At 41.0% G+C, this 23,659-nt stretch overlaps 2 protein-coding genes across 2 annotated transcripts in view; both read left to right on the top strand.

The window, feature by feature from the left end:
- Positions 1-204: 204 nt before the first annotated feature.
- Positions 205-15,094, top strand: BCO1 (beta-carotene oxygenase 1). Its single transcript, XM_085071482.1, has 11 exons — positions 205-362; positions 3,128-3,256; positions 4,325-4,454; positions 5,717-5,864; positions 6,714-6,861; positions 7,821-8,041; positions 8,582-8,839; positions 9,950-10,052; positions 10,687-10,781; positions 12,352-12,463; positions 12,642-15,094. The coding sequence occupies exons 1-11, from the start codon at positions 299-301 to the stop codon at positions 12,812-12,814; spliced, it is 1,581 nt and encodes a 526-aa protein (XP_084927608.1). The 5' UTR covers positions 205-298; the 3' UTR covers positions 12,815-15,094.
- Positions 15,095-17,827: 2,733 nt separating this feature from the next.
- The window catches only part of GAN (gigaxonin), a 40,661-nt gene continuing 34,829 nt past the window's right edge, over positions 17,828-23,659 (top strand). The window contains exon 1 of the mRNA XM_085071481.1: positions 17,828-18,066. Within this exon, the coding sequence (XP_084927607.1) occupies positions 17,900-18,066 (167 nt within the window). The 5' untranslated portion in view covers positions 17,828-17,899. The remainder of the gene's footprint in view (positions 18,067-23,659) is intronic.

Below are 23,659 nucleotides of genomic sequence, written 5' to 3'. Positions count from 1 at the left end.
TGCCTCTGCCAGCTTCACAAGCCAAAAACAGCTGAGCCCGAGGTTCTCTTACTTCCCCCTTGCAACCAGAGAAAGAGTTAACTTTAACACGAACGGGCGAGAATTAGAGTGTATGTGCTAGGGATTAAAGATCAGCTATTATAAATTGTCAATCTATAAGCCAGCGGCCAGCAGCTCACGCTGCACTTTGACCTTATCTTTATATGTAACAGGAAAGAGCCGTTCTGAGCGCAGACAGGGAACGCCGCGCCTGCAGGAGCGGCTGGGCACAGAGCAGGCACCGGGAAGTCCAGCAAAGATGGATACGCTATTTGGCAGGAATAAGGAAGAACACCCAGAGCCCATAAAAGCTGAGGTGCATGGTAAGTGAAGGGAAATCTGCCGCTATTTTGGTTTTTTGCAATCTATAAAAACTGCGACTCTTGTTTATCCAAGGCAGCGCTGGAAAGGGAAACTGAGAGAGAGGCGCAAGGGAATTTTGTTTAAAGGACTGGTCTCAGATAATGTTTGTGACCCTGCTGGGGGATTTCTCTCCCTCCGTGAGCATTTCTGTGTACTTTTCGAAAGTCTGTTTGAACAGGACTCACTGAAGTTGTGGTGAGGGACAGATCTCAGGACACCCCCTCCCCCATGGCTCTGCTCAGACTTTCGGTTTCTCCTGCCTGTAACCCTTCCCTGCCCTCCACTCCTCCGGGGCTCCTGGGGATGCTCTGTAAAATCGGGACTCTTCACCAGGAGCACTGCTAAGCAGCAAAGCACCAGTACTGGATGCCACAGGGCAGCGTTTAAAAAGAGGGTTTAGAAGTTAATCCAGGAGAAACTGTGGAGTATCCTTCAGCGAGACAGTTTAAAGTGCCTCTCGAGGGATGGACGTTGGACAAACCTGTTATTTTTATTATATTTCTTTTACATTATAGGAGAGGTTTTTCCCACAGCTACAGGAGAGGTTTGTTGCTGGGACCCCTATTTAGTAAATCTTGGCTGTGTTATTTGTGATATGTAGTCCAAGAAATGGTAGGAATCTAATGACACTTCTCAAGTACAAAACTTAAAGTGATGACAATTAAAACTTGCAGGGCTTTGTTGCTGTTCAGTTTGGTGGCTGAATTGGAAAAGAGTTTGTGTCAAGTCAGGCAAAGTGCTTTGTTATAATGCCTTTGAATTATTTTATGCCTTTATGGGTTTACATCTTTCAATTATTTTTTTTCCAAAATAACAACTTATTGTCGAAACATTTAAAGTCGTTTGCAAACAAACAACTTATGAGACCTGATCTGTATTATGTAACAGTTTATTTGAACAAAGACTGCATATTTCAGAAAATAAAGGTATACATTCAAAATACTCCTTCATTGCTAAAGAAAACAAAAAAGAACAATGACCCCTCCAAATATATTGGTACTCCTGAGCTCTGCCAGTGTTTTGGCTCCTTGTTACACAATATGTACAATGCAAATATCCATCATACTTCATCAGCTGCAATTTAACATATGCTCTCCTACAGCCTTGTGATTTTTCTGAGACTCAGTTGTTACAATAGTAAATAAATTTCCAAATATTTGGGGATTTCATGTCACTAATGTGTCCTCACCTTACAGAAAATAATAAGGTCCATATTTTTAAAGCTATATAAGCACTTTTAGATGCTGATTTGGTACCCAGTGTGATTTACAGAAATGCTTAATTCCCACTAAGATGAATTCTCTGAAAAGTTCACTAGATGACCCTTTGCACCTTGTTTTTCGCACAGAAATTACATTGAATTGCACCAGAAATTTCAGAAGCTGCATTAAGTCCACAGTGCTTTAAAAAGAAGACCTTTTTCCCTTTTAATCTTTTCTGCCAAAATTATCATATACAAAAAAATTTCTATAGGTATTGCTTTGGAATTTCTTATATTAAAAAGGGAAGTAAGGTTTGGTTTTCCAGGCTCTTCTAGAAAATAACAACAATAACAATGATAATGATAATGATAATAGTAATAATGATGCTGATGATGCTGATGAAAGTTCATCCATTGTGTCAAAATTTTTTTATGTTCCTCGTGTATTCCAGAACTGAAACACTAATGGAGTTATGCCCTAATGATGGGTGCCCCATCCCTGGAAGTGTTCAGGGCCAGGTTGGATGGGATTTTGAGCAACCCAGTCTAGTGGACCTTCCTAGCAGGGGTGGTTGGGATGATTCAATTTTTAAGGTTCATAGGAGGACATTTCCAGCTGTTGTAAAGAAGTTTAGCAAGAAAGTGTGTCAACATAATCAATGTGGGGTCACAAACTAAATGATAAGGAGAAATATAGGTTTTGAAGAGCTTTTAATGCAGAGGCAATATCCAATGCAGGAATTGTGTGGAGAAGCAGTATGTGATCTTAAATGTTCCCTCAGGAGTCATACACACAAAGAAGCAATAAAGCTTTTTATTTAAAATCTGATATATGTTTGTTCATCTCTTTAACCCTAATTATATTCTTTAATTGTTATTTTTCTGTGAGTCAAGGGTAGGTAATGCATTTCTTACAGGGATTTGATGAGGAACATTTATGATTCAAATCTCAATAACACTTACATATTTTCAGTATGCCTATACTTTATTTGTGTACAAAACACTACATTATGACTAGTGTTACAAAAGCACTCCCCAAATGACACTACATTATGCTCTGTAATCTAATTAATTAAATTTTTAATTGAATTAATTTATCCTGAAGTCTAAGCTGATGTACTGAAAGCCAATGCAAGTCATATAACCAATAAAATATGTTTATTTCTGATAAGCTCTAGTTTTTCTGGCACAAGTAAAAGGGTTTAAATGTATCACTATAAAATATGAATGCAGGAAGGAAAGGTCCAACTTTATTTACTTCCTGATAATTAACAAATTACATTCCAGCAATCTCATTTTCTTATAGTAATCTCAGATAGCAATAGTCATGCAGAATGCCACTAGTGCCACATTTTTGAGTAGGGGAAATTTTAGTTCACCCAAACTCCAGTATAATTATATGGTACTGCAAATCTTGACACACCAATAATCTGGCTATATGAAGCCTGTGCCTTTAGAAAAACTGTCCTGGAACATTCCCCTTGCCTAAATGAATGGATACTGGCAATTCCTTTCTGTTTCTAGGTCAGTTGCCCACTTGGTTGCAAGGGATACTCCTCCGAAATGGCCCAGGGATGCACACGGTAGGGGACAGCAAGTACAACCACTGGTTTGATGGCCTGGCTCTGCTGCACAGCTTTACATTTAAAAATGGTAAGTTGTTGCACACTGGATCGAAAGGAGCTCAACAATCCACATTTTGGTGCCTTCTGTTGCTAACTCTGGTTTGGGTTGGATTGTTTTGGGTTTTGTCTGCAGAGTGGTGTGTGTGTGAAGGGGGAACTGCTGCAGGGAAAGTCTCCACACCCCCCACACCTCACTCTCCAGGGCAGCAGCTGGAGAGTCTGTGCAGACTGTTTGCAGAGAGATGACACATTGTCCTTTCTGCTGGAGTGCCAAAGTTCAGAGCTGTTGTCACCCCAGGAGGGCACAGACCCAGCTCTGGGCAGGTCACTGCAGGTCACTGCAGGTCACTGCAGGGCAAACTTTGTCTTCCCCCGGGGCAAGAAAACCTCTCTGGTTTCAAGTGGATCAGCCACAAGTACTGTAGTACCCAGAGGCTGTCCTGCTGTGGATGAACAGCCCAGTTTCAGGGAAGACTAGCATTTCCCTTTTGGGATTTGGCTGCAGCTATAAGAGCTGGCAGGAGAGAAACTGGGCCACTGTGTCACTTCACATGTCAAACCTCACTTGGTATATTTGACACCCCTACAGTCCCTCCTCCTGCTTGTCATCCTTATGGAGGAAAAGCAGGCAGTTCCTCTATCCTAAACAATTTTTTTCTTCCAGTTAAAAGCAAGCAGAGCTCAGTTAGTTCAAATATAGTGGTTCATTAAATTGTTAGGACAGACATTGATTCCTTCAAGCAATCTGTTACTAAATTTTGCCAATACAGGAGATTTATCACCACCCATAAATGGATTGTATAATTAATAATTTTTGCACACTTTCTTTTATTTTACTGGAACAGTTTATCCAAATCCCTCCTTTCCCCTCAAAAGTCCCCCAGTGTTAGTAGTGGAGGTCAGGGAATCTTGACAAATTGTTACCAATAACAGCAGCCATAAAGCCTTTAAAACAGGGAGTTAGGGACATTGTTGGAGTAATTCCAAACTATTGTTGGCTAAAGAGCAACTGCTTGAGAAAATCTGGCTCTACCTGTGCTGATTTTTTGAGGGACTAAGTAGAAAATGTGATTGAAACCTGTTTGTTCTTCCCCAGGTGAAGTTTATTACAGAAGTAAATATCTCCGAAGTGACACATACAACTGCAATGTAGAAGCAAACAGAATCGTGGTGTCTGAGTTTGGGACTATGGCTTATCCAGATCCATGCAAAAACATATTTGCCAAGTAAGCAAGGCTTTTCCCAACAAGATTCTTCTATCTGCTTCTCTCTTCAGCGCAGATGTCTTTCTGTTTATCCTTGGCACCTGTGTACAAATACAACATTTGATTTGTAAATTTACAGTTTCTAAATATTGAAAATGCCGAGAGATATGTACTGCCTATGGGTTAGTCTGAGGCAAATATTTTAAATTAATTTCATCACCAAGATTGGCTGTTTTATTCACTACACAAACAGATTATATAAAAACCAAACATTTTCTTTCTCAAGTGTTACAAGAAATGTTTTGATACTCTCTAAGGGGAGAAGCAGCAAGAAAGATAAAGATTAAGAGATGGGGAAGGAATTAATGCAGAGAAGCATCAATAACTAGAAAGAAAACAGAAGGGTTTTTTGATTAAAGATGATTTTACAGAGAGTGAGGTGTAGGCCATCACATTATCCTTGGTCTTGCAAAATTGGCTGTAGGGATTCCCAAACAAGTGCAAGTAGGTCACCCTTCTCTCTTTCCTGGCTGAACTACCTCTAGTGACCTTGAACCTGATATTTGGTAAGTACATACACAGACAGTTATTGCAGAAGAGCTGAGATGTTGTAAGTTGTTCCCCTGAGATAAGATTTTCTGCCCTCTTCCAAAAGCAATAGAGTAACTCTGGCATTTTAAGTTCAAAAGTGATATAGCAACTTTGACTTGGCTTCCAGTGACTATGATAAAATCATATAAACTGATAAAGAAAACTGGCAAGCCCATATGTAAAGTTCAATGTTCTTTGAAATCATAATTGTGATACAAAATAACACTGGGATCAAAAATATTCCATTATATATATGGAATATATTATATATATGGAGTATATGAATCCATCTATTTTATGAAGGCATACACTGAAAAACCTACCAGCTTCTAGGTAGGAACTGCTAGGCCAAATTTTCCCAAGACAGGCACAGCAGAGTGTGTGAGTAACCCATCCTGATAAATCAAACCAGACCATGTCCTACAAATGACAGTGGGAATGGGTCTGGATGCCCATTTTTGCATGGAAAAACAGTTGCTTGCACGTCCTTAACCCTCAGCCAGGCCAAGGTCATTGGAGAAGTCCATCTCCTCTGCTTTCCCACCCTTTCAGGGAGCTGCCAGGAGCAGGCACAGCAGGGACAGGCAGCCCCAGGTCTGTGGCACTACTGGGTCACTTGTGCTCCATGAGGGGGAAACCAGCTCTGGCTTCTGCAGCTCTAACCAACCCTCTGGAAATTTCCCTCTGCACAGGGCATTCTCCTATTTGTCTCACACCATTCCTGAGTTCACAGACAACTGCCTGATCAACATTATGAAAGCTGGGGAGGATTTTTATGCTACCAGCGAGACTAACTTCATCAGGAAAATTAATCCCCAGACTCTGGAGACATTGGAGAAGGTACAAACCATCTGTCATTCTGGTTCCTTGTCTGCTAATTAATACATTTCAGACTGACTCATAAGGATCCTTTAACATGTTCAGGACACAAAATACTTTTTCTCTACTGTTGCCTTACTTTTGAAATCATGGTAAAGTGAAATAGTGAAGATACCAGATCTTTGAAGAACTCCTGAGTTCAAATTTAAATCCTGTTTAGTTTGGGAAAAGCTGGGCTTTGAGTAATTTCACTTGTACATAATCTAGGAAGATTGCAGGAATAATACCACAGTTACATGATTATTTTGGGTGATTGCCATTATTATGTATCTGTTGTTATAAAATTATTTACATAATTAAAATTTCAGTAGGTCAGTTATATGACTACTTTTCAAGGACCTTATGTAAGACATTACTTAATTATTAAAATGAGAACTTGAGATATTGAAATATATACCTTTTTTTTTTCTAGCCTGCACTACAGTTTGAGTACAACTTCCAAACGTTAGGTAAAATAGAAATCTTTTTGCTCCAGCAGATGGCCAGACTCAGCCCTGTTAATTAAACTGCTTTCAGGGTGAAATGGGCATTTGCAAAGTAACTTCTTTAGCCAATTCTCCCCTGATGTTACATGGCTGCAAGGGAGAGGTGACTAATTCAGATTCTGTAACTTGTTTTGGCCTTGAATTAGGAAATGATTTTAATACCTACACAAGTCATTTGGTTTAATTAAATTTCAAAGCCATTTGCAAATGGGAGGCCAATATAAGGCTGCCAGTGCTAAAAAGGCTGGTGGATTTGTGGTGTTAGCTGAAATCAATTTTAATTCTCTTACACATCTCTCAAATCTCTTATTGTATGATTTTCCAGATTGACTACAACAAATATGTAGCTGTAAATGTGACAACTTCTCACCCACACTATGACAGTGCTGGAAATATTCTCAACATGGGCACTTCAATAGTTGATAAAGGGAAGACAAAATACGTTTTATTTAAGATTCCTTCCTCTGTACCAGGTAAGATACATCCCTTATTGGTGTTTTCTAGAAACTTACTAGCAATTTCTTTTCTTCAAATGGCAAGGGTGGAGATACAGCTTTTCTAGCAACCAATGGTGTTCATTTTCTTAATTTCAACTTATTGTGAACTTCATGTTTGCTGCTTAGCCTGTCTGGGCATGTGCTGTTACAAAGGCTCATCTTGAGTACTGTGTCAACAGGGTATTTCAGTAGGAAGAGCCTTACTTTTAGATGAAGGTTCTAAAATAATTTCGCTATAGGGCAGTACATATAATTTGAAGTTGTAAATTTTAATTTCTTTGTAAATGAAAATTCTCTTAAAATGCTGATACTCTGATTATAGGGAAGCATGATGCCAAAGAAAACCTAATATAGAGTTAATTCCTCTCTAACCTGGCCTACACTGGCCCTTGCAGAAACACTGTCCGTTGTTCACAGAGCAAATCACTTGCTCTTTTTCCTTCAAGATATTTTTTGGGGTGTGTTGTTGTTTAAAATCAGCTGCTATTTTGTTGCCTGTCCCTTGTTGAACAGTCAAGAGGCCTTTCACAGCTGAAAGATGAGTTTGCAATTTCTAGCTGGGGCTCAAATTTGGGAACATCTCCTTGGAAGTTAAAAAGCACGGGGGCATTTGAACCCCTTTTTAAATCTGCTGATTTAATTAAACATATTTCTTCTCCATGCTGGAACTTCTGAAGACAGGAACCAGTGGAATCTAAATCCCAAGATGAGGGGGCTCTGCCTGAATGGATCCAGCATTGTAATTTCACTGCATTGCTTCTTGCATGCAAACTTCTATGTTAATTATACAGGAATAAACAAACCATTTTCTTAACAGGAAAATGCAAATAAAACTGAGAGGAACCAGTTCTTCCTTGCATGGGAGAAATCCAAGCACAAGTTTTGGAATGGAATTTCTTAGAAATATAATTTTAATTTTTATCATTCATCTTCAGAACAAGAAAAGAAGAAATCTTGTTTCAAGCACATGGAAGTGGTTTGCTCCGTCCCTTCTCGCTCTCTGCTCCACCCCAGCTACTACCACAGCTTTGGAATCACAGAGAATTACATTATCTTTGTAGAGCAGCCCTTCAGACTGGATATTGTCAAAATGGCAACTGCTTACATCCGAGGTGTGAGCTGGGCTTCCTGCCTTGCCTATAATAAGGATGATAAGGTATTTTTCCTACTGCTGAGCAATGGAGTCAGGCAGGCCAGTGACCTCTTCCATGCTGTTCTGGTTTTCATCTGGTTCATTTATTTCAGCAGTCACCCTTTTTTTTTTTCAAACCTTCATTTGCACTGTTTTTTTTTGAAGCTGTATGTTGTTGCATACTGTCTCCTGTATACAGAAATTTCTTAAATAAATGTCTGGGGCTGAAGGTCTGCTGAGGCAGATTTATTTCAATTAAATAGAGAGCAGTGGATTTTCTAGGTTTTTTTTGGAAAACCCCAATCCTCAGCCTAGCCTAAATAGTAATTTGCAACAGTAAAATGAGCTTACAGCTGTTCCACACTCATTTTACTGCTGTGTTTTTTGGTCTTTGGGTTGGAACCCCTTGTCTCATAGAAGCAAGCCCTGAGTTCTTAAAATGCTGCAATAGATTATTAGAATGTTGATGGTTACCATTAGAAAATGAAATAACTTTATTTATTTATTTATTTATTACTATTTGCTGATTCTGAATGATTTTAAATAATGTTTTCTTTCTTTCAGACTTGGTTTCACTTCATAGACAAGAAGACTAAAAAAGAAGTGTCCACCAAGTTTTATACTGATGCTATGGTGTTTTTTCACCATGTAAATGCTTATGAAGAGGATGGCCACATCATTTTTGAAATTATTAGCTATACAGACAACAGCTTATATGATATGTTTTATTTAAAAAACCTGAATAAAGACTTTGAAAAGAACACCGAGCCTACTGCCATACCAACCTGCAAACGATATGTTGTTCCTCTGCAGCATGACAAGGTAGAAAGGAAATGGCTTTTTAACCTGTTCTTTGATCAGTAATTTAAAATACATCAATGTGAATAATAGGTGAATTATAAATTGCCAGCCCTTACATTCAAATTTCTGATTCTGTGACACCCAAAGTGTGCAGGAGGTTTGTTTTGTGTATGTACTGTGAGAAATGGCAATGGGCAGCTGGACATGGTTATGTGGATCCAGGCTTGGACCCCATCCACTATGAAGAACAGAGCTATGGAGAACCTGGAATTTTCTTACCAATGAGGTTATTTGTTAAATTCCATCATAAAAGCAGATATATCAATTTGGCTGTTAACAGCAAGGGCATGCATGAGGTTTTGCACAATCTGTTCCTTCCACTTTACTGGAAGCCCACATGCAATACATGTACGCTCCCAACGGTTGCAATGGTTCTATTAATGGTTCTATTACAAGATTTCATTTAAGTGTGATTTATACCAGGAGGAGAAAAGATTTTATCTTTCAGTTTAATTTAAAACATCATTTTACATCACTGTTTGCAGGGAAGATTTTATACTGCCCAGCAACTTGGGCAAGTTTCTGCCTGATGCCTTTGGAATGGATATTAATTTTTCTTGCTACATCTTAGAATCTTGCTGCTCTGTTCTTGTCTCAAAAACGGCTCTGCAGCAATGACAAAAGGTGTGTTGGATCACACCAGCTGTTCTGCAATCTTAAGAATTCAGCAGCAGCATATTAAACACCTATGTTTGCACTTGATTTTTAGCAGGTGTAAAAACCTAGTCTTGGTGACTTTTAGTGGAAATTTGATACCTCATTTCTTGAAACCCATCTTCATTTATTAAATTCACAAATTTATTGTACTTCTAGGCCATAGCCATGTGTATCTAAACCCTTCTAAGGACTCAATGTGATTCAAAATAGTTATTCTATGTTATATTAAAATATTCCGAGTACAACAAGATTTCGAATGAAAACCTCAGAATCTAAAGTGCCATGAGAAGGATCTTCTTGAAGCTGATCTGTTTAATCCCCAAATCACTAATAATTATATAAAATCTGATGAAAAATCAAATTAGAAGCACATTTTTAGAGATCCATAACATTTTCAGCATTTGTCTCTTTCAGGATGCTGCAGTGGGTTCTAACTTAGTCAAAATTCCCTCTCCTGCAACTGCTGTAAAGGACAAAGATGGGAACATCTACTGCCAACCTGAAATACTATGTGAAGGTGAGACACATCCTTTAAATGTCTGATGTTACATCAGTTTTGTATTAATACAGGAATCCAAGTATGATCTCACAACTATTAATATGACTTGCAAATCTACCTGTTGCAGGAGTAATTTTAGTTAAATAAGTCTGTTATAAAAAGTACTTCAGGTTTAGCTGCATTTTATAAAGATTGCCTTTGAAAGCGGATTTTTAACCTTATAACAGGAATATGTAAATATGTATTTACCTAAGGTGAAAGTAATTTCTTAGAACGGTAGCCTCCAATTCTATCCCAGTTGTTTGTGTCATGTATTATAAAGAAAGAAAAAACAAACAAACAAAAAAAAAAAAAAACTCACCAAAAAAACCCAACCAAAACAAAACAAAAAAACCTGATAAATTCTAGTCTAATGAATCCCTAAGAAAGAAAAGCTGCTGCTTTTAGAATTAACAACCCCTGGCTGACCTATGTTAATACCCATCTTCAGCTTCTTAAATTCAGACATACAAAACCTATGCAACACCTTTATTAAGGAGTGTGAAGGTTTTTCACAGGACAAAACTCCCTAAAGATTGGTGTGTCTATATAGATGTACTTTTGAGTTATTTTTCTTCTCTTGTTCCTAAATCTTGATCTTCACTTTCCGCAGGGATTGAACTGCCTCGCATCAACTATGACTATAATTGCAAAAAATACAAGTATGTCTATGCAACATCAGTCCAGTGGAGTCCAGTTCCTACAAAGGTATAATTAACATTTATAAAATCAGTGTTTTCTCTTTGGTGGATCATTCACGTGCAAAGAAACATGAAATGCCCAAATTCTCATAAGGATAAGCTTATGTTGTACCATTTCACTCATAAAGTATTAATAAACTCAGGCTTCTTTCTCTAGTTTTATATTCCCACAAAAATTGGGCTGAACCTTCTGTGATGTGCCAAGGACTACAAAGGAGAGAGTAGGAAAAAGTAGTACTAGACAGATGTACATTTTTAATATTTTTTCCTTTTAGGAAACCTAACTAAAAAAAATGAGATATTGCAACACTGCCTAATAAATTTTAAGTATTAAAACAATATCTAATTTTGAGGAAAGCTTTATATTTTGCCGGCGAGTTCTCTATTATAGGGTAGCAAATGCATTGTTTACATGTGCATGATGTCAGCTTTTCAGGAGACAACCTAGAGTACAAACAGATTAAAAGGAAAAGAATTTATATTTGAAGGTATGAGTATTATACAGACAAAGTCACTCTTTACAATTCTCGTTCTGGCAGCACAAATTGAGGTCACCGTTGGTCCTTGTATATAATTACCACAACAGATTACAAAACAAAGCTGGATTTCTGCATGATGCAAGAAAATTTATTGCAGCACATTTGACAATAACTCAAACAAATCTGCAAGTTTGTGATTCACGGTGTAGATAATCTCTGCTTAACTTAAATACAATAAAAAATGCTGGTAGGAGGATCTTTTCTCACATGAGTTGCAGTTTAATGAATGCAAACAAAACCACCTAATCCTTAGGTAAAGTCTGTCAGTGAAAGTGCTGTCATCTTGGCTAGAAGAGAGAATTCTTTCACATTCTTCCTCCAGTAGCTTGAATAGTTTCACTTTTGTGTAAAACTATTTTTTGGCTAAAGATCTCAATGGAAAATAATAGAACTGCATCTCTGTGGGTAGAGGAAAAGCCTTAATGGAATTGAACTCAAAATGCCAGGCATCCCCTCAGGAGATTGGTTTGGCCACTCAATGGGATGAAAATCCACACTTTGTTCCTTCAGTAAACACCAATGTCTGCTCCACTGGTTTCATCTTTACACCTCACTAGGAACAGCCTTTGTTCTGGCATATGTGCCCTACTGCACAATAGAAGACCTTGAAAAATATGGAAGTAGCAATAAAAGGAAAATAATTCACAGGATTTCCTGTTTCCTGCTTTACTACAGAATCTCAGTGAATTGGCACAAATCACTTCAATATTCTGTGTCTTGGAATCTCTACAGTGAGGACCATTACTTATAGTGAACGATCTCTTCTGATCTGTTAGCATTTGTGAACTACTAAAAGCCCATAGATGAAAGGTGCAATTGTAATCTAATGAAATGAAATGTAAAGAACATTGTGTGATTATGCAGACACATCATGTGACTCCAAAATGTAACATTTTCCAGGCGTTTTTTTCTTGTGATGATACCTGCCTCAACTCTTAGGATTAGTCCCCCCTGCCAGCAGTCTGTTTATGTTGTATCTTTGGAAAAAGCCACTGTCAGGGTCACTGACATTTTTGTTTTCTTTTCACAACTATTTAGATCGCAAAATTTAATGTCCAGACAAAGGAAATGCTCACCTGGGAAGAGGATCACTGCTGGCCATCCGAGCCCGTTTTTGTTCCCAGCCCTGATGCAAAAGAAGAGGATGATGGTAAAACGATGACCACATTTTGAAAGCTGGGGTTACATGAGTTTTGTATTAAATCTTAAAAGTTTCAATGTTCTTAGTCAAGAAATCTGGGTTGATGCTTCCGCTGTGAGATGGGATTATCTTTTCTGCTTGGTGAAATTTTTTCTAATGTTTACAATTCTTCATTTGTATGTCACAGGCGTTGTTCTGACCTGTGTTGTGAAGACTGAGCCAAAGGAACCACCCTTCCTACTTGTCTTGGATGCTAAAACATTCACAGAGCTGGGACGAGCCACAGTAGATGTAGAAATGCATCTGGACCTGCACGGAATGTTTATACCAGCACAAGATGTGAAAACTGAGTCTGAGTAAAATCTATTTGTTGTACTGCACAGACTGAGATAACCTTCTACTGAATGTGGGATAATATTCTTCAGGAACAGCCTTCTGTTATGATAAGAAATGACTAATTATAACCTCTTCAATATCTAGAGATAATCTCTTATAAGAGATATAAATGACTTTATTACAAATTACTGTGTGCACAACTGGTATATTACTACTATCAGTATGAAGTGCTAATGTTGGATACAGCTTGTGGAGCAGGGAATAGGAGACAAAGGTTCCAAGAAATGTTTTATTAGAGTAGAATAAAGCTTTCTGAGCAAATGAAGCACTGTATTCATAGAGTGACGCATGGCATGAGTCACACACGTCTGCAGGTCATGTAACTTCCATGGGTTGTTGCAAGACTGCAGCTGGCAATGAAAGTTGTCTCCTGCCAGAAAACCTCATGTTAAACTATCTACCATGATACCAGTAACTCATGGCAATGTATTCTCTTGGTGCTTATTTCCTAAACTCTACCATGACCAAAGTATTATGTCGAGGTGCTACATTTTTCTTATCCAAAACCTAAAAGCCCCCAGCTTTTCTAAAAATTGCATAGTGTACTGTTCACTTTTATGTTGACAAAACCAAGTGACTTTATAGAAATAGATTACAGTTATATGTAGCATTCAATTATACTTTAGTGACATTCAGTCTGAAGCACTTTGTATTTAAATCAGTTTTCCTTCAATCTTAAGCACTTTGTATTTAAATCAGTTTTCCTTGGGCAAAATATCTGCCATAGCATTTCATGTAATTAGATGATTACATTGTGTAAAAGATAAGAAGAATTGTAGTATTTGATATGGCTACTAGTCTCTGTTAATAGCAGTATGTATCTAAATGAGGGCAGTGTATTTCTAGCAGCACTCAGACACCCATGTGCAACAAATAGTTTTTGGAAAAAGTGAAAGATCTAATTTAGGCCTCAGCTGAACCCCACAGTAGCTGAGACTAGAAGCTGTTATTGCCATAAGGAAGCATTTGCTTTATGTCTGCTTAGGAGCATCCATGTTCTCACGTGTTTATCATTGCCTGTACCAGAGGCTTCCTGATAAAAGTGCACAACTCTCAGTCAGTCACAATTAAAAAGCACATTTCAACATAAAGTCCAAGTGCCCAGTACAGTGTGACTGGTTGTGTTACAGAAATGGCATCTTACACCCCTGAGAGTATTCCTAACTTGAGTTTTCTTTACGTGAGAGCTTTTTTGCTTTGAATTGTATTTTCTCATTGTAGATATCTTTGCTGTTGGAGGCATCTTTACTGATGGAGAAAACCAGGTGCACATCCATCCATTTTGGGTGTTCATCTGGTCTGTCTGTATCACCACACAACTCAGGTACCTCTCACTTTTCCACAAGCATTCTCACATTGTCTCTGCTGCTCACAGTGTTTCACAGGTAGGAAACAGAATTAAATTGTTGCCATCTATTACCTCCCCACCACATGAGAATGGGGGTTTTGGAGACCTGTTTGTGATTACCTAAGGTGTTTATGGCAGAGCAGGAACTGAACTAACATCATCCACAGTTCCTGTCTGCTCTGTAAGAACCAGACTTCTGTTTCTCTGCTTAAGCCTTTGCACTTTGTTGGGATAAAGAATGTACAGGCTACTTGTAATGCCAAAAAAAAAAAAAAAAAAACCACTGTGGTCAGATCTAGTTAAAATATGCAGTTTTGGGCATTCAAAGGTTTACATGTTCCATAAAATGGAAATAAACACTTCAATAAGGTGTGTCTGCAGAAATAGTCACTTCTAGTGTTTTCAAGGCATATTACCACTAGTGTTTAATAGAACTTTATCTTCTAAAGAAGAAATTTAATTCCATTTTTGTAAGTAATATGGAACCAGTACTGGAAGGAAAGACCAACTTTTGATATTGGCAAAAGACACCAGCTCTGGGATTGTTTCTTTTAATCTGAAATTCTTTTAATCTGAAAAAGTTTGGATTTAACAAATGTCCACAAATACATTTCTAGAATTACAAGGTGGCAATGACTCAAAAGTCTAACCATTGTTATAGATTTCCTTCTAAGAGTTTGTCTCCAGAATTTCTTCTGTAGTACTCATAGGTTATATTTGTGGATGATCATGGGTTTGGATACAGGAGTTACTTGACTTCTGAGGAGCTAATTCTTAGTGGTAGGGATGACAGGATAGGGAAACACTCATCATAAAAACAACCTGTAGTCTAAGAAAATAAATGTGTCATTTAGGTTCATGTAGAAATAATGCAGAAAATAAATTATAAGAACTTGTCTTGGGTATGATTTTTTAAATTAAATGTGTCGTATTCCCTTGGTCAGCACTGTACAGGATTTGAATAGCATTAAGTTTGTAGTTAACCTGAGGAGAAAAACAGTGATGTAAATCAGCTTTTGCCAATCCCAGTATCCTGCTGCAGAAACAATAGGAATAAAACCATACAGCTAATCACAAATTTGTTCAAGAATGTTTTTAGTGGTTGCAATACCACTCTGATGAAACATTTACCCTGAATATGGTAACACACTCTATCATTCCCAGGCTGACAGAAGCAAGGGGAAATGCAGATGTGCTTTGCCAAGTGGCTGCAAGGCTCATAGGGTTGTTTTGATGTGGTAACATGGCACGTGGTAATGAGTGTCATTTGGTTTGTTTCTGACACCCTTTGCTATGAATGAAATCTCAATGGCCACAAAGGTTTGATTCTTCCTTTGCACCAATTTAAATCATAACTTAGCCCAGCAAAAGTCATGGAGTTATTATAAGGGCTTAACACAAATCTAGATTGAGTGACTGCAAATAAAAAATAGTAAAGATAGGTATCTCCATTATAAGGAAAATATATAATTGAGCAAGAGAACCAGGCCACAGGTATGCACACATATAATTAATTACCTCACAGATGCTGCAAATGGACCTTGATAGAGTGGTTTGGTTTGTTGTTGTTGTTTTTTTGGGTTTTGTTTTTGGGTTTTTGTTTAATTAATACTTTCATTAAATGGAACAAATAACAAGGTATAACAATTAATTTGTTCTCTGGAAGTGGATATTATCTGTTACACCTCGTCCCATTGCCCCACATAGGCAGCAGGAGGAAGCAGAAACAGTGTTTACTAGGACAAGTTAAAAACCAGAAATGCAGCAATGTTTTCCTATGTAACAATCTGTGCAGGAGGCAGGGAAACACACCAGTGTCTTTCTTTTCAAATAACCAGGCCACTCAATGACAGCTTTTGCAATAATTTAAACCACTGCTCCCTTGGGTCTGCAATTACCTGAGTATTAATGACAAGCAAAATACATCTTTCCCCCGCAGCCAAGGAGCAGTGTTGGCTGCACCTGCCTTCATTACCCTCAAAGAGAGCTGGGAATGTGCCCTCTGGATCCCCAACTTACACCTGACATCCTGGATAATTATACCCAAGCCAGAAAAAGTGGCCTTCTAATATTTGTAAATGGGTATGTACAACAACAAGTGTTGCAAAGCTTCTGGTGTTTCCTGTCCATCACTGTGGGTTTAGACCTTCTGTCCTACATCCTCTGCTTCTAAAACATATTCAGAGCTGCCCAACAACCCTGGAGCACAGTGCTGCTCCCTGTGACCCTCTCCAGGCAGGGAGCACCTCAGCAAGGGCTGAGCTGGAAACCCTGACCAACAGCACTGAGCACACTCTTCCAGACCCTGGGTGCAGGGTTTGGACTGCTGGGTGTCCACGTGAGGATGTCCCAGCTGCAGTCTCCATCTGCAGAACAAACCAGCATTGTGTCCAGCTTGGAAAGAACAAGGCTACCCTTGTGAAGGCATTCATTTCTTTTTCCTACGGGGTCACTTCCACACACCCTAATTCATTTTCCAAGTGGTAAAATGATTCGGAGACCCCATCAAACTGAGTTAAGTGGTAAAATTTTGTTACACTTCACTGAAATGCAAGTAATAAAAGCACGTGACCCACCCCAGCTTTACTAGATCAGGCCCTCTGAAAATGTTATTTTCCCAATGAAGGCATGGAGAGCATGATATCCATTTGGGTGTTCCAGGGGCTGGGAAATCCCAGTGCTGCTGTGCCTGCCAGCGCAGGGAACACGGTGAGCTGCTGTGCTGGTCCCTCCTGGCAGCACTGCCTGGGTGTATTTTAGAGCAGATCACAGTTTGTGAAACACTTTCACTCAGTGCAAATAGTTTCACTGCTTAAATGTTGGATGCTGTTAATAAAGCAGATGGAGTCAAGTAATCTCTTAATGTGCAATTAAGCACGGTAATAAATGGCCTAAAATTTACCATATGAACCGTCCAAAAGAAGATATTTTCTGCTGAAAAAGGCCACATTTCCAGTGGGCAGCTGTGGAAAAGGGCACTACCACAGTGAGTCTCATTATATTTAATTCTCATTCTCCTACTTTTCCTTGTGCCTACACCGGTAACATTCACCTCCAGCTCATGAGAGGGAACAAATAAATAAATAAATAAATAAAAGGCCAGTTTTACAGGATCACAGAATCCAATGAGATTGGAAAAGACCTCTGACACCATCAAGTCCAACCTGTGACCAAACACCGCCGTGTCACCCTGGAACATCTCCACGGTCGGTGATTCCACCACTCCCAGGGCAGCCCATTCCAATGTCTAATCGCCCTTTTCGGGAAGAAATCCCTCCTCATGTCCAACCTAACCCTCCCCTTAGGGCTATTTCCTCTTATCCTGCCGCTCGTTGCCTGGACAAGTCTGACCCCCACCCGGCTCCATCCTCCTGCCAGGGAGCTGTGGAGAGCCAGAAAGTCCCCCTGATCCCCCTTTTCTCCATGATGAGCCCCTCAGCCGCTCCTGGGGCTCCGTTCCCTTCTCTGGACCTTCTGTAACGCCATTCCAAAGCCGTGAGCAGACACAGCCGCCCTCAGCCCCGCCGCTCCCGCCGCTCCCGCCCCGCCCGCCCGGGGCCGCGCTGCCCGAGGGCCGGCGGGGCGGCGCGGGGAGATGATGCCGCGAGATGATGTCAGCGGCGGGCGGGCGCTCAGCCATGGTGTGAGGGCAGGGACTGAGCCGGCCCGGCCCGGCCCGGCTCGGCGGCGGCAGCAGCACCATGTCGGGCCCGAGCGCCGTGTCGGACCCGCAGCACCCGGCGCGGCTGCTGCGGGCGCTCAGCTCGTTCCGGGAGGAGACGCGGTTCTGCGACGCGCACCTGGTGCTGGAGGGCGAGGAGATCCCGGTGCAGAAGAACATCCTGGCGGCCGCCAGCCCCTACATCAGGTACGGCCGGGCCCGCAGCTCCGGGCGGCCGCTCTGAGGGGCCGCGCTGCGGGGAGCGGGGCCGGGCTTATGTAAGGAGCGGGATCCGCGGCTTGTGAGGGCGAAGGAGTCGGGGAAGGCCGGCGGGAGGGTCTGCGGACCCCGGGTGCGCCTCGGCCCGCAGTTGGCCCTAGCGCCCAGGGAGGGTGTGCAGTCTCCCTCGCTGGAGGCATTCAGACCCCAGCTGGCCGCGTTCCTGTGTCACTTGTCCAGGTGACCCTGCTGTGGCAGAGGGGCTGCCCCGGCTAATCTCCAGAGGTCCCTGCCAAGCCCAGCTATTCTGTGATTCTGTGGGAGCAGCGGCTGGGCCACCTCCTGCCCTCCCTGCCTGCTCCCTGCCCCGCCGGTGCCGCCGGGCTCCTCCGCAGGAGCTGCCGTGCTCTCGGCATCGCTCCGCTGCTTCCTCCAGCTCTGAGGGGCTGTGTCACCCACCGGGGAAAAAATCCTCCAACAACTCCATTGCTGCCAGGTGCCTGGTGAGAACGAGTAATCCCTAAAGAATGAGCTGTGAGGATGGCCAGGGAGGTGTCCGGCCGAGGGACAGCATCCTAGGGACACTGCTGGGCTCTGTGTGTCCCTCGGCCGCACCGAGTCAGCACTTTAGCATCATTATTTTCCTCCTGAATGTCTTTTAGCAAGACAGGGCTCCAGGTGGTGGTCATGGGTTCTGAAGTACATCGGCTTCTAAATGAAAAAATAAAAATGCAGGTTTGTCTCCCCATCTCTTGTTGCCCCCGCAACATCTAAGAACACCACTCGGAAATTGCCAGAGGGACAAAGCCCGGCCGTGCCAGGATCGCTGGCAGCTCTTGGCAGGGGTGTCACCAGCATGTGCAGTCAGAACTGTGCCACTTGACAGCGAGTGCTGGGGAGGACGAGCTGCATTAGCACAGTCATGGTTTCTGAGGTGCCTGACAAACAGCTGCTCCTGGAAACCCAGGTCATGAAAAGTCCTGCTGACACCAGTTTGAACCCCATCATGCTCAGTGCTGACAAGTCCAGTGACATCAGGTGAAAAGAATATACCCTCCACGGGATGTTATGGTGCTTATCTGCATGGCAGAGCGAGTAAACAAAATGCACAAGTGGTTAATTTCAAAGGGTTTTTAAGTCCGCTCATTTACAGGTAATAAAGACATTTGTTTTGTCTTCATGTGTAAAGTAGGAGCAGACCTTCAGTACCATTTAAACGCAGGATTATCATAAATCTGTAGCAGACTTTTTGTACTGTTTGGGCATTTCTTCCAGCTGCTGCTCCCTGTGAAGTTGTCATAAAATTTGCATTTTTGTGCTAGGTGAGGATGGGGATTCTTTATTCTACAGTCAAAAAAATTGCAACCTTCTGCAGTGTCATATCATCTGCTTTTAGGCAATACAGTGTTTTGGGTGACCATTGTAGTACAACTTCAACATTGTCAAGTACAAAAATAAATTGAAAATAAATGGAATATGGGGCTGGTGAATAACTTCAATGGCAGTGATCATGCACAGACTCAGAAAAACAGTTCTCTGCACCGATTGAGCTTGCAGAGCTGAGATATAAAATTAAATAAAATACATAGAGAAGGAAGATGATCCAGAATTCACAAAAAAGACATGGTGGAGCCTATGCACTAATAATTTTTTGTCACTGCTTGTCTTGAGAAGCAGGTTTGGAAGACTGTGGTGAAAGAAATCAAAGATGCGAAATAGAAATGAGCCATTGATTCATGTTCTTCAAAATGCTTGAATGCTTTTTAGGTCATTGGCCATCATATTTTGGATGACCATATGCCTGACATTAAGTTTCAGAAGAGTTGCTGTAGGTGGTAAGAGGTCATGTCCTTGGCAAAACTGCTGTTCTACTGTTACAGCAGGATGAGTTTACAGGAAATGTCAGGTTTTTTTACTGTGAAAAAAATATGCTTAATTAAAAGATACTGTAAATTATTGTGTGGAAAAGTGCCTTGTCACAGAATTTCGTCTTTAAGTATTGCATTTTGTTACTCTCTGAAAAATGTACTGGGGAAATATGGGTTAAATGTGTGTGAGGAATAAGAGCTCCAGACACAACTACATTAGCAACAAACCTTGTAGTCATTAGAGTTGTGGTTTTTTTAAACTCAAAATTGTTCAGGTTCAAATCTCATGAAGGAACTCATTAACTATGTGTGAAAGTAGGTTATATGCATTAATATATAAATATGATTAAGCATGGGGTTTTGGTTTTTTTTTCTTTTTTAAGCTTACTCATGTCTTCTCCTCAGGCTTTCAAGATGTAAAGAACCAAAAATATACGTACCTAGTACTTGTAGAGCACGTTAAGGATGGCACGTTTGTATTACCAGCCTTTGCAGAGCCTAATTTTTACTTGCTGCCCATCTCTCTATTTTTCACTCCAGGATCTCTCTCTTAGTCCAGCTGGTCTTCACATTGGGTAGAATTGGTCAGGTAGGTTGCCAATGTTGGAGCATTGTGTTTCCAGCCAAGGGTAGTGTTTCTGTGGCTCTTTCTGGAGACAGAATTAATCTCCACCTTGTACCTAGTCTGTGCAAGTCCCATGTATTTTGTGTGTTGGCTTTTCAAAGAAAATCAGTTTAGGCTTCTATAGAAACAGTTATTGCAGGAGATGCCAGAATTTCCTGCCCCTGTGTTTTAAGGGTAGCTGATGCCAAACCTCTGCTTTCACAGGCTGCTACAGTGTGCAAAGGCCAATTGATTCAGGTTGCCCTCATCTGAAAAATTTCAATATAAAGCTCAGAAAAATCCATTAACTCATTTCAGAAGTAAAACTTGGAATAAAGATAAATGTTTATATGAAACTTGAAGTGAAGCAGTGGAAGTATAGTTGGTGTGGTGTTTTCAGTGTCTGGCTGTGTCATTATGTGCTGTAGCTGTGGGCAAGTTGGTGGGTGAGTTCAGAAACTGTAGGGTTTGCATGAATGCCTAGTTTAGGGTGTGAGTAGGAAAATAAGTAGGCATGGACTTTGTGAGGGGGTGGTTGGGTGTGAGCAGAGTCTGTGTGTGCTGAAGGATTTGTGCAGCCACAGAGAGAGGAGCGTTACCTGTTTTTTGGTTTTGCATGGAAGCTGTTTGGCTGATTGGTTATGAGTAGGACACTTGTAAATTACAGTGATGTGTTTTCCCACTAGTTATTTGGCAACTGGATTATCCATGCAGCTCAAAGATAGCAGCTTCAGTGGGGAGAGGAAAAAAGACCTGAAGGGGCCACAGAAACACATGGAAGTGTTATTGGTGTCATGGGTCCCACCTGCCTGTCTGATCCATACGGTGACTTCTGCAAGTACAGAAAAATAATAAAGATCCGTTTCATTTTCAAATATTCAGTCTGTGGGACCAGTGAGACTTAATTTTTGTGATAGTCTGGTTATTGAGGTCTTGCCTCAACTGCTTAATGCCAAGTGGTTTGAAGCTCTCTCAGGGCAGCGAGGTCTGGGGTGGCTGTGTGAACTCCTACAGAACTCCCTTTATATATACAGGTTTATCTAATCCCTCTGTGTGCCCCTGGAGCAAATCCTGCCATTTACAAAACACAGAAGTCTGCCTGCATATCTCTAACATCTTGTGGTATGTTCCTGAGCCTGAGAAAAGGAGGGTTCCTTGGGAAGAAACCGCCATAGGACAAAGCATGGTTTGGCTCAAGGTGATGTTGCTGTGCATCCCAGAGCAGTTACATTCGAGCTGGGTTAGCTCTTGGTTTTCTCCTCTATAACAAATCAGCCAGAAAACTGCACTTTTTTTGTAGCACTCATTGTCCTGGCAATTGCCTTAATGTAGATCCACTGCCCTGGTTTAATTTATTTAGTTTGAGAGCCTGGTGTAAATCACAGTGGCGTAAGAGGGCTTTTACCAGAACGAGCCATGCTTGCACCAGTAAGTTTGGCCTAAGTTGTGGCATATATCCGCCAACCTTTTATAGGATAGACTGTGTCCAAGTATTCCTGGTATCCTCAGCAGTAGCAGCAGATGTTCCCATCTGAACAGATCTGTCACTGTCTGGCATGAGTCGTTCCTGGCCAGCTGAAACTTGCAACTCTTTATATTTTGCTCACTTACTGTCTGCTTGCCTGGATCACGGGGAGCATGTGGGAACTACCTGAACAAAGAGGATATTTAAGCCCATATTCTTAGACGAACTTAATGTTGTTACGCAGGGATTGTGCTGCTCCATTACAAATTGAATTAAGACATTTTTGTTGCCTCAGCAAGTTTTGTCTTTGATTTTCACCCATCTGCGTGAGCAGACTGCAGATGGCTGTATGTGTTCTATACTGTTCCCCAAGGCTTTTCAAACTTGGTAATGGACCAGTAATCATATTTAAATCTTTTTTCAGATGAGCATAATATAACTAAACAAGAATGTGAATGTAAGGTTAAGTTCACTTTATTTTTACGTATTTATAAATAGCTGTACTGCCTGTAAATGGGTTTTGGTCAGAAATAACCTGACAGCATTTGCATCTTCTCACTTGTCCTGTTCAACCTCCTGACATTGCTGAAACACTGCAGACCTTGTAAGACCCTGCACAGCCACGGCCAATGCCAAAATAGATTTCCATGGGGATGTGGCAGGTCATGCCCCCCAGCTCTGAACTCCTGCCCTTTCCTCTGTGTGCTGGCACTTGGAGCATTAGCAGTTGTCACGAGGGCAGCCTGCTGAGACACCATCCCTGTGTGAATGTGGCTGGGAGCATCTGAGGGTGCTGGTGTGGGAGGTGGGATGGGATGTCCCTCCTGCACCCTGGAGGTGCGACTGGGCACTTCTTGTTACACCTGTTGGACAATGAATATTGTACAGCAAGGTCAAGTGGAAGCCAACACATGCCAGTAGCTTCTGCTGCTTATTTCCTGGTACCTGTTTTGTTTTTATTGATCTTTACAGAGACCTTTTGTAGTGTTTTTAAAACTTTTTTTTTTTTGTATTTGGGACACATATGGAAGTCTGGAACGCAAATGGCAGCTGGAGCTGGGAGCTGTTTGGTTGTCAGGACCTTGTGCTCCCAAGTTCTGCTTTAGCCAAACCATGCTGTGCTTGTGCCAGGGCTTGCTCCCACTTCACTGGGTGTGCAGGACAGTGTTGTGGTAACTGCATTGTCAAGGAGGGCCTAAAGCCATTGTTGTCTTCAAGGTTTCTTTTGAGAAGTTTGTTTCTGGCAGTCTCCTGGGAGCTTTGGAGGCTGCCCTGGCAGTAGGAAGTCAGGAACAGATCAGGCCAGAATTTGCTTCCAGACTTTATAAGCTGTATTTAAAATTAGGCGTAGTTTTGGTTTGGTTTTGATTTTTAAAAAAATAAATTGGAATGTTTCCTATTATGTTTTAGTGGTAGCTGAGTTGTAAAGTCTCCGTAACTTTGAGAGGCAATAAATCAAAATAGTTGCCTTGGCCAGCAACTCAGAAGTTGCCTGGCAGAACTCAGAAGTGCCTACACACATGTTATGTTTGGATATGACTTTGAGGGGCAACAGTGATAAGGATATGTTAAAAGTGTATGGTTTAAAAAGGGATTTAGAAGTCACTATACCAAGCTTGAATGGGGAGTTGTTAATTATATTCC

The sequence above is a fragment of the Lichenostomus cassidix genome, chromosome 11, assembly GCF_008360975.1.
Source record: "Lichenostomus cassidix isolate B80296 chromosome 11, HeHo_3.0, whole genome shotgun sequence".
In the NCBI taxonomy this organism is placed as follows: domain Eukaryota; kingdom Metazoa; phylum Chordata; class Aves; order Passeriformes; family Meliphagidae; genus Lichenostomus; species Lichenostomus cassidix.
The sequence above is the reverse complement of the archived record's forward strand: the minus strand, read 5'-3'. Positions and strand labels throughout refer to the sequence as shown.

What these genes read in the sequence shown, in the direction of transcription:
- BCO1 (XM_085071482.1), top strand. Translation starts at nt 299, where the DNA reads ATGGATACGCTATTTGGCAGGAATAAGGAAGAACACCCAGAGCCCATA. An exon ending in TTCCTCTGCAGCATGACAAG is followed by an intron (nt 8,840 to 9,949) that starts GTAGAAAGGAAA and finishes TGTCTCTTTCAG; the next exon opens with GATGCTGCAGTGGGTTCTAA. An exon ending in TGCAAAAGAAGAGGATGATG is followed by an intron (nt 12,464 to 12,641) that starts GTAAAACGATGA and finishes TGTATGTCACAG; the next exon opens with GCGTTGTTCTGACCTGTGTT.